The sequence below is a fragment of the Lontra canadensis genome, unplaced genomic scaffold, assembly GCF_010015895.1.
Source record: "Lontra canadensis isolate GAN:19392208 unplaced genomic scaffold, GSC_riverotter_1.0 scaffold155, whole genome shotgun sequence".
Taxonomy (NCBI): domain Eukaryota; kingdom Metazoa; phylum Chordata; class Mammalia; order Carnivora; family Mustelidae; genus Lontra; species Lontra canadensis.
In genome coordinates this window covers 2,424,116-2,434,863 of record NW_022631149.1, presented here as the reverse complement: position 1 = coordinate 2,434,863, position 10,748 = coordinate 2,424,116, and the positions used below count along the sequence as shown (strand labels likewise).

General features: G+C 46.2%; 1 protein-coding gene across 2 annotated transcripts in view; it reads right to left on the bottom strand.

Moving 5' to 3' along the window:
- Positions 1-5,213: 5,213 nt before the first annotated feature.
- LONRF3 (LON peptidase N-terminal domain and ring finger 3) overlaps positions 5,214-10,748 on the bottom strand; it is a 37,037-nt gene continuing 31,502 nt past the window's right edge. For both annotated transcript variants that reach the window (XM_032844754.1, XM_032844755.1), the window contains one exon: positions 5,214-8,342. In XM_032844754.1, coding sequence (XP_032700645.1) covers positions 8,187-8,342 — 156 coding nt within the window. In that variant the 3' untranslated portion in view covers positions 5,214-8,186. The remainder of the gene's footprint in view (positions 8,343-10,748) is intronic.

Sequence of the window (10,748 nt, the reverse complement as noted above, 5' to 3'; positions counted from 1 at the left end):
GGTGAGGCAGTAGGGGGTGGGGCAGGGCAGAGGAACCGGAGAGAAACCACAATCCCCAAAGGGGCCTTACCAAATAGGCTATAGCTGCTTTTACACAATTTGTTGCTCTTCCCCATGAAAGTGCCACCTCCAAAATGTCCCCCACTGGAACATTCACGGGGTGCGGAGGGGCAGCTGGGAGCACCACTAGGGTGTAGTTTGCGTCCGATAGGAGGCTCTACATTGGCCTTGGCTGTCACCTCATGGAGAACAATACGAGCCGGAAGCAGGAAACTGAGTTAGATGATTTCTTAAGGCCTCTTCCGGTTCTGGGAAGGATGACTCTAGAACTATGGGATTGCAGCCTCTGGATTTTCTTATTTGAATTACCTTCTGAGTCTCCAAATCTCTGTCTGTCTTTCTGTGGCAGAAGATTCTTCAAGCAGGGACAGGTGTGGGGAGGAGGAAGGGCGAGCTGGGCAAGCCTTGGGGACAACCGGGGCACCCCCAGAGTTTGTAGTCACTAGGGAGACACGCCTTCATGGAGGAGACCTCCAAAGATGGCTGAGGGGCAAGCCTTTTGGGGCACTAGAATTAGAAAAAAGATGCTAGAATCCAGGAATCCAGGCCGGCCACTCTCCTCCCCGTGGCTCAGAAAGAGAAAGCAACTTGTGGAAGGCCACAAAGCTGGGAAGCAGGGAGGCTGGGCTCGGAATCCAGGCTGTCTGAGCCCACAGTGTCCCCTCCTCGGTCAAGGGCGGGTGCCAACAGCACCTGCGTCGGACTAAATCAGATCATGCTGAGCTCCGTGCCCAGCACGTAGTGCCCATTCGATACATGGGAGCTGCTGGTGCCGCTCTTCTGCTGTCATTATTTCTGGAAGTTCCCCCCACGGGGTATCTGCAAGCTGAGTCACTCTCCTGGGTCCGCGCCACTGCAGGATGGGGAACTCATAGTAGCAGGTGTGGGCTCTGGAATCAGGCCGCCCCAGGTTTTCATGGTGAGGACCACAGGCAAGTGACATCACCAGCCTATGCCGCAGTCTTCTCACCTATAACCTGGGAAAGGAGATCTACTTTGTAGGTTATAGCGAGGATTGAATGAGAAGCTAAATGCTTAAAAAAAGAAGAAAGAAAGAAAACGCTAGAAAAGAGCCTGGCATGCTGTGAACATTCAACAGACATCAGCTGAGCTCGTGGATGCCTGGGGGTGTAGGAACAGGACTCCTTGATTCCTGAGCACATGCCCGCACTTTGGGTTTGGGCATAAACGGCCTCCCCAGTCGGGCCAGAAGACCAAACCCAGTGACTACGAGAAGAGGATGCATGAAGTTGCAGCCAAGAGGAGGCGACTTAGGTCGTTCAGACTTCAGGAGCCACTCCAGTCGTCCTGGCTAGCCACGATCAAGTGGACTCATCCCCGTGGACAGCCCCAGCAGAAGGGCCGGTAGCCACATGTGGGCCCAGCGCTCCCCGTCACCACTGGTCTTCTGGTGAAAGAGCATGTGTGCACTTGCAGGACGAGCACGTGGCCCTGGGAATGTAGCAGCGCATGGGGGGTGGCCACCGATACCCTGATGGGCCAAAGGGGTGGTGATCTCCCCTGCCCACCCCCTGCCTCTGCCAGATACTCCCCTACCGCACCTCTAAAATGCAAGAAGCAAGCTTTTGAGAGCAAAACCAGACTTTGGGTGAGTGGGTTATTTCAGGACTTAATGTGTTATACTTTGTGGCCTCCAGAAATGGCTCCCAGGGACTCACTGGGAGCGAGACAGCGCTCTGCAGCGGGGGTCGGGGCCGGCACTTTAGTAAGTGGAGGAAAGTGGTTTTCGGGGCATTCTAAAGCAATAATGCTACTTGCTAATGCATGTGTATCCAAGCGGACAGTAAACATGGATGGCTGGCCAGTGCCAGGATAGGGTGGGAAGGGAAAGGCAGTCACAGAAAACCAGAAAGGGTGGGAGAAAGGGGTTCGGAGATCCAGAGGCAGGGCTCCTGGGGGCCGGGACCCTCCTGCCTTGACCAGGACCTGCCTTTACATTGGGCTGAGTGTGGACAAGGCCAGCTGGGAAATTCCTGCATTCCTTGGAAGAAGCCAGCATCGGGTGTACCGACACCGGCCCCTTCCCATCCCACCTCAGCCCCTCTCGGGAGCGATGAAATCCTCGCAGGAAGGGTAAGTAGAAGTATCTAGTACCCTGTGGGTCTAGGGCATTTGTTCTTTCCTTCTCTTGCTCTGATCTAATTTGGAGACAGGGAGTTCCTTCCAGGGAGGCATCTTTGGCCGCAGAGAACTCACGGGAGTGGAGCCAGGGTGGATCCCAGAGGAGAGGAAGCAGAAAGTGTTGGCTTTGGCTTTGCCCAAGGCCCGGAGGGCAACTGCAAACCAGACCTTCCTTTTAGATGACCCAGTGCAGTTCTCCAGAGAGAGTTACGCAGGCATTCTGGCCCGGACTGCCTGGGAGGGAAGACTGTGCCTTTGGCCGGGGTGCGCTCCAACTCCTGACCACCAGACAGGGGTGGACTGGGCCCGGAAGTCCAACAGAGCCAAGTATTTCCTCTGGGATCTACTTGGCCAGGAGTTTTCATTTTTCTCAATTACACAAAAGACCCTGTTACAGGAAGGTCAAGCCAAGTGGGATATGCGATCATTTTCATTGTCCCACTCCACTGTATTTTGTTTGCCAGGGTGAAACAGACACTGCATAAAGTCTTCCATGGCAGGAGACTTAAAACTAGTACTGAAAAGATGTCGCTGAGTTGCACTTGCCGAACCCAGCTTGGTCAGTATTGCCCACTGTCCCAGTTTTACCAGTTTTCCCATCAAAGGGTTCACACTTTGAGCCTTAGCTTTAGCCTATCGTGGAGAAACAGTCTGGCGCAAATAAAAACACGTAACTTGCTTTTCACAAACATTTTATATTGGCAAAGAAAACGGTAGGTAGTGTATTCTGTTTGAAGCAAACCGAACAGATGGACGGATCTGCAAACAAACTAGGGGTGGGTTATTGGCAAAACACTCAACATAAGTCTTCAAATAACAAGATTTTTTTAAACAATTTTTGCATTTTTGAAAGACAATTTATGGCCAGGTTTTCAGAACACATCAGTCACATTAACTAGCTCACGCCAGCCTCACTGTCAGATGCGTGAGAGCTTAAACTGTTTGAGTGAAAATCTACTTCTTTGAGAGATCTTCTGATCAAATGTATTTCAAGCAACAGGAACAAGAACAGAATAGATGGTCCAATAGCTTTCCCTTCTATTCGGCTTCCAACAAAATGATGACTTATTTAGGTAATTCTCGCCCAAAGGTTACGGGTCGAGCTTTGTTAGATATAAAGTGAAACGACAGGAAACATTTTTAATGCATGAACATCTTTCACAGCAAAAGTCTATATCAATCACATTGTTATTACAACATAGAAGAGTTGAAACAGCATTTTGCACAGATTTGGAAGAAAGAAACCCATAAAGAGAAAGCAAGCATATAGAGGTAGTTGAATAACAACATGGGGGCGGAGAGGAAGCATTATCTTAATTCCCCTTCCAGTTTGTTACAGTGGGAAAGTAAAATGGCTGCTGAACAAATAAGCGGGCTAACAAGCGCACCCACGCATTTGCCACTGTTTGCACGGCCTGCTTGAGATTTTAATCCTGGCAGGACTGAGGACGGCCTGAAAAGATGGAGCTAGTGTATCTAAGATAAGCCTATGATGCCATATTGGCCTATTTGCGCTCCTTTTATTTTGCTGTTTATTGTTGTTGCTTTGACAATAGAGAAACATTAGGCAATTTTTAACATGACGCACAAGCTAACGAGTTGCTTTGTAAACTTCTGTTAATCACATTTGCTGCGACAAATTTTTAAACGGCTACAGAGTCGTGAAGCAAAAGCTTTAAAAGGACACGAGGAACGGAGATTACAGGCACTTCTCTCTCAAGGTTAACTTAGCGCATTGAAAAATAACCACTTGTAAGTGAGAACAACTTCATTTCACCTCGGGATGTGCATCACCGGGATTATTAAACAGTTGAACAGTGGGAGCTATCGTTCTAAGAGGAACTGAATGCGTACATTGTATGTGAGTCCTTTTCCTTGTCTCCCTCTGCACTCAGGAAGGGGCACACACTGTAGCCCATGCGGCTGGCCTGCTTTGCAGAACTGCTTTCAATCTTAAATCAAAACCTCACTCCTCAAGCCCCAGATGGGCTGAAAAATCTGTCCTTTTCCATTATCTGGGCTGCCTTCCATTTGCATCCTTATTATACGCCTCTGCTACGATTTTGCCTTGATAAACAGAAACGGATGCAAAGGCAACATGTTGGGAACTCAAGTTCTGAGTCCTTGAATGAAGCTCCCAACCTGGAAATGGAGTTGGCAGGGGGAGCACAGTCCCTGATGGATTCTGGTCTATCCACAGCATGCAATCTGTTTGACAGTAAGAGACCTCTGGGTGCTGTGAACCAGCCTCAGGAGCTCCACGGCTCTGACGGCCAGTCACAGGGGATTAACTGAGCCCAGGCCAGCCCCGCAGGCAGAGCTAGAAACGCCATGGGGCTAGATGCAGTCAGCCTTCAGAAAAGGCAAATTCTCAAAATAGTCAAGTCTCTCGGCCCTATTAAGTCAGGGGCAGGTGCCCTTTTCTCCAAGTTGTCTACAGAAAATTAGTTTAACATTTTTCATTTTCTACATTTTGCTGGGTATTAGCTAGCAGCAGTAGTACAGTACAAAGCAGAAAGGCATAATATCTGCTTGGTACCTAATATATATATATGCACACATATATACATATATACACACATATATATATACACACAGAAAATAATCTAGGTATAATCTAGGTTAAAATGAGAAAATTATCCAAATAAATGGCACAATCTACCAAGGGGGAAGTCTTGTACTTCTGGCCTAGATTTAGCCTGACGTCTTTTCTCTGTACAATCTTCATACCCAAGCTTGGCAGCAAAATCAATTTATAAGTGGTGAAAATGGTCATGTTCAGCTGACTACCCCATTCAAGTACATCCCAAAGAAAGCCAAGGCTCATCAGCCTTGCATCTGGCCTCCAACCACGGCTGACACAAAAGCTTGCTAGGAAACAACTCAAATGTGTTTTTAGGCTATCGAGAGTACAGTGCAATTCTGCCCAGCCAAGATCTACATTTGCTGGAGTTAGGTTCTCATTTATCAATAGGAAATATTCTATAATGTAGAATTTTGCTTTTAAAAAAAACTTTCCTTTCTACCTAGATTAAGATGTGTGAGGTAACTGCATTTTACTTAACCCCCAACTACCATTTGAATCATGAGCTTCTGAGGCATACTTTTGTGACTTGGTTGCCTTGACTATCTAATAAAATTATGTGTAACAGAAACTGTCCAAAGTGTTAAAAATCTGTGAAGTAAGGGGTTCAAAATCAAGCTTGGCTATTAACTGGCTGTGTTATCTGGGCAAAATGTTAAACATTGCAGGTCCCCAGCCTTCTCATCTGTAATGTGGGGATGATAACTGTTCTCACAGGGCTGATGTGGAAAATAAATGATTCCACAAACTCGTGTGTGTTTGTGGAATGAACCTGGAATCACGTGGCTCAGTGCCTGGTACTTAGTAGGTTCACAATAAATTTCTCTGGCAGCAGCATAAAGAAATCCCATGAACTAATAAGCACAAAAGTCAGGTTGTAAAACTCGTTCACTCTGGCATGGCCAAGACTTTTAATACTTTTTGAAGAGCGAGTGATGAGCTGGTTATTGAAATGGAGCTAGAACTTAAGCCTTCCATTATATCAGAAATTCTAGACCTCCAAAGAGCACTACTTTTTAGTCCTATTGAAATAAGGGAAAATGTACTTGCCCAGAAATCTCCCTTGTCTCTAACCCTCATTTGTTCCCTAGCCTTTTCATTTTCCCAAACAGACTTGTCTCCAAAAGGAATTAACTGTAAAGCATCAAGTTATGGTCCAAGAATCAGTGGTGCGGATGCCCTCAACTATGTTTCAAGGAGTAGATATGGGTCCTGTGTGTACGGACAGTGTTTTATGCAAACATGGGCCCCTGATGATATTCTATAACTATGAATAACCTAATCAAAACTATTATTTTTTGAACCTCTCCTAGGTGCTAGGCACTCTGCTAAGTGATTTACATAAATACTACCTTATATAACATTCATAACAACCGTACATGTGGCACTGAACACTGCCATTTCCTAGATAAGGACCCTGGGCCCCAGAAAGTGTTAAATCATAAAACAAAAACATCTACCAAGGGGAGATGCTTATGACATTTCATTTGCTGCATTTGCACTAGATGATGGGACAATATTTCACTAGAGTCCTAGTGCTACGACCTCATGGTTGGGCACCAAGTGGGAGGGGGAGATTTTAATTTCCCGCTCCCTGAGCCCTGAAGAATTTGCTTGGGCAGTAATCACGCCTATACTTCCATTTTTCACTAGCCTAGTCTGGCTGCAAACATCATGCCTGGTAACATAATGCTCTGACAATATAGCATCCACTTGGCAAGTGCAGAAAAGATCATTTAGTTTCTGCTTACGTGAATCTCTTTTCTGTTGCCTGGATCATCTCATTCTCCCTTCTCTGTTTCTGGACAGAGGTGGTGATAGAAGAAGCCAGATTGGTTCCTTGAGGCACTAAGCCCTCCTCAGAGGGGTGGATGGACGGCACTGTGTCCGTCCGGCATCACGTCAGGCGATAATGCGCACGGCAGTGCGAATGGCAGGACACACTTCTTGCCTGTCCTAATCTCTTCACCCCATTGTCATTGTGACACGCCATCCTCATGGCATTTTTCAGGTTCTCCCGGCACTAAAGGAATCACACTAGCACTAAGCAGGCTAAACAAGACCTCCCTCTTACCTTCTTACCCACTATTCTTCCCCTATACCTCTATCTTTGGCCTGTGGCGTTTGGGAGGGAAGGCAGTGCTTAGAAAAAATCATGGATTCACTATTTCCTTTAAAGAGTTTTACAAACCGAAAAGATAGTTTTTCTGTTTTTGTTTTTTTTTAAGGGTTCTACCTTTTCTACTGGCTTCATTGCATGTTAATAACAAAGAGCTCTTCTTCACGTGTTTGCACGAGTGCTAGCCAAGTCGTGATCCCCAGAACCCTGAGAAGAGGTGGGGTATGGAGGCTATGATGTGCCAGACTGAAAACCATTCCCTCTGAAGGGTTAAAAATGATCCTGCCTCAGAATCCCACTCCTAACTGCACTGGGGAGAAATGAGGTACGCTGTAATTAGATTGTTGAGATAAATGCCTACAACAGATTGTTCTGAAAGACGCCCCTCGGATTCATCTCTTCATTGAAAGAAAGTCATTCCTTCAGCCCTGCTCCATATAACACAGAGAGAATGGATTATTTTACCTCACCCTGGCTTATTCCATAATGTATGCCAAATCCCTTGCGTATCTTATATTGTTGAACTCCAACTGAAAGCCAAATGGAACCTGCGGAGATCAGTAATCTCTGCGTGACCCTGAACTTCCTCTAACCTTCCAATGGGGTAGATCCGGAAATCGTTCGAGAACTGGTTTAAAAAACACAGTTACATGTGATGAAAGCAAAAATGGCACATTTCTAGTACTGTTATTTCCCCCTTGGTACACGGTAAACCACGTTAATAAATAAAGTAACTGGCTTCTCAGTAACATACACTTAAATAGTCACAAACACACATGTAGAAAAAAGGATACAGTAGTGCAAAAAATAAATTATTAAAACAGATAGAAGGATGAACCTTATTTTACACAATGCTGTATAAAACCTGAACCATTTGGAATGAGAACTCAAGTCAGTGAAATAACACAACGTTATTAGTATCTGTGCATCACATTTCAACCACACACTTAACTATGCAAGAAAGAAAATTAAAGCAAAACCACTTTAAACTTTCGGAAAAGTTTATGTCGAAATCAAAGGAATTTTTTTCTTCTGGGCTTTTAAACACCTCTGCTGAGCATGTCGTTGTGCAGCATGTCAAGAAGCATCTTAAGACAGAAAGTTTCAAACAGGTCCCATGCTTTTGGTCTTTCTACACATTTCTCTCTGTGACCAACAGCAAGGAAATGCCTGTTTGATACTTCCTTCTGTTAAGATGTTATTGCAATTAGATATATTTACAAGATGACTCCCCCAGGGCGGTGGGGAGGGTGGGGCTTCCTCTTCAGCAATCCACTCTCACTAGTTTTGGTTTCGGGATATAAAGGCCAGGACTCGCCGAATGCCGTTCAGTCTATCCTTTAAGGACCTCATAGCTAGGAATGGGAGCTGAGCTCGGCTTTCCAGTGGGAGAACCGCTAACGTCCACCAGCACCAGGCTGGGCCATTTGGGTTAACCTACAACAGAGAAACACATGGGTTCATCCCATTTTCACAGAAGTGAGCTCAGTCTGCAGGTTTCCCACACCGCACGGTAAATGTCGCAGGACGAACTGCTTCTGTGTACGGCAGACGCTGCCGATCACCCCCAGGTCTACGTCCCCTTATCCGAGCTGGGCGTGCAGCCACCCAGAAAACAAAGGCTGCCTTGTAGCTAGGGGAGGCCACAAGACCAGGTTCTGGCTAATGAGATGTAAACGGAAGTTCTATGTGTAACTCCTGGGCCACGCGCCGGGAACAGGTCCTGAGCCCTCCACCTTACTCTTTCTCTCCCCTCCGCCCCCGGCCAGAGCGTGAACATGGTGACGACCAGCCTTCTTCTATCAGAAAGACGGGGCAACATTCTGAGGATGGTAGAGCTTTGAGATGAAGGACACTGGATCTCTGAATGACCTCATGGAACAGAGCTGCCCTAGCCCTCTATCTGGTTCAAGCCACGGTTATTTTTAGTAGTTGTCAAAGCAAACAAATCAATATCCTAAAAGATACCCTATACCTCCCAGCCAGTGTGATTCTGTGAGCTAGAAAATCCACCACTCAGCCTATTCCATTTCGAAGGTTCTGTTTAGGTTCTTTGGACTGACACCTACCACCTGTGGGCCTTCAATTCCCATGATCCCTTGGGCTTGGCATGTCTCTTAACTCCCTTTATTTCCCCGCTCCTGGCTGAAGGCAATATAGTTCCCACATGCCATGTCACTATACAAGGCCACAGCTAGCTTCTCCTCTGAAACCAAAGCCTATGATCCACAGCCCCAAAGCACAGCAATCCCACTCTGCAAAAATTCCAGTTAGAAAACACATTCACATTAGAAATGTATTCTGTCCCCAGGTTTCTTTTTTAATAAAGACCCTTCCCATCCCACATGAGTCCTTCACCGAAATTTGGTTTGTCAGCAGCTTCTCAGGTACACGTTTTAGACACTGGTGACTTATTTCCTATGAAGCCTGAAATGAGCTCTTGACTCGCAACTTCCAGAAGGTGGGTTTAGGACTATACAGAACCCCATTCTGGTCAGACCACCTACATATTTGCCTCCAAATCGGTTCACCTGATTCTCCCCAAACCTTGCTGCCTTCTTGGCTTCTCTGTGCCTGTAGCTTCTGAATTCTTCTTTGCCCCTCACTGTGAGCTGTAACGGGCTCTGCCTCCTATTATTAGTTCTGGATATGAAATTGACATATTCTAAACTATCTTTCCCAGGGCCATTAACAAAGACATTTAAGCTGATGTTAATACTTGCAGCTATTTCTGAGAAATCTCCTCCCAAAGCTTAGAACATTCTTATTAATGGGACCACTGGGGCTGCAGCACTGGCTGGATCAAACTGGATGATTTTTATTATTATTATAATTTTTTTGCTGCTGCCAAAGCAATATGATAATGGTTCTAATAAGAAAGGAAATGAGCCCAAGATTTCAGCTTTCTGTGTCATCGAGCCCTTATGAATCACTCTGTGGCATCTGTGTTTTTTCTTGAGGAAGATGCTGTGTCATTGCTGATTGCTACCTTCTGCCTGACTGAGGAAGAATGCTTTCCAAAAGGTGAAGGGGGAATGTTACACTTGATCATGAGCTTGCTCAGAGCTCTGACGTAGTCCTGAGTCACAGTGGCCCAGAGCCAAGAGCTGGGTCACTGGGAAGCACTGACTGGACTTTCTCCCTTCAACATTCACGATGCCTTTGCATGGTGGGGAAAGAGGCACGTTTGTGGTCTGGAGAAAGCGAGACATTTCAGTCCATTAGGGAACAGACCGGTGTTTTACAGCCCCAGATGGAAGAAGAAGAGGGGACTTGGAAGACCTCCTCTCCCACCTCCCTCATTTCAGAGCTGGGAGAAAGGTTGAGAGAGGAGAAGGGACTTATCCAAGGTCACACAGCTAGAGTGGTAAGGACCAGTCTCTTGGCAGGGAAATCAGAACATACATATTCCATTTTACTATTGTGACAGAGTCGGGAACGAGTGAAAGCAAAGAATCAAGGAAGTCATGGAAGTGACAATGTAGGGAGCCAGCTCAGAGTGTAGGAGAGGTGATCGTGAGCAAATATTTAACTAGCTTATCTCCAGCCTGGTCCTAGAGAGAGAGTATTGTCTGATTTATACCAGGAAAACAAAGCTTAGAGAAACTGAACTATCTCCAATTTCCTGAAAAGCTTCTGATCTGCAGCTTGATCTCTCAAGTGGACCTGTCTCCCCAGGAAACAGACTAATCCAGTAGAACCTAATGAACTGCTTTCTAGTATAATTCAGCCAAGGGTAGATTTAAAGATTGGGTCTGTTTGCTCAGGACCTGCTCACCCCTGATGAGAGCAATGACAAGGGTCTAGACACACGAGGCTAAGGAGGGAGGGACCCAGGTGTGA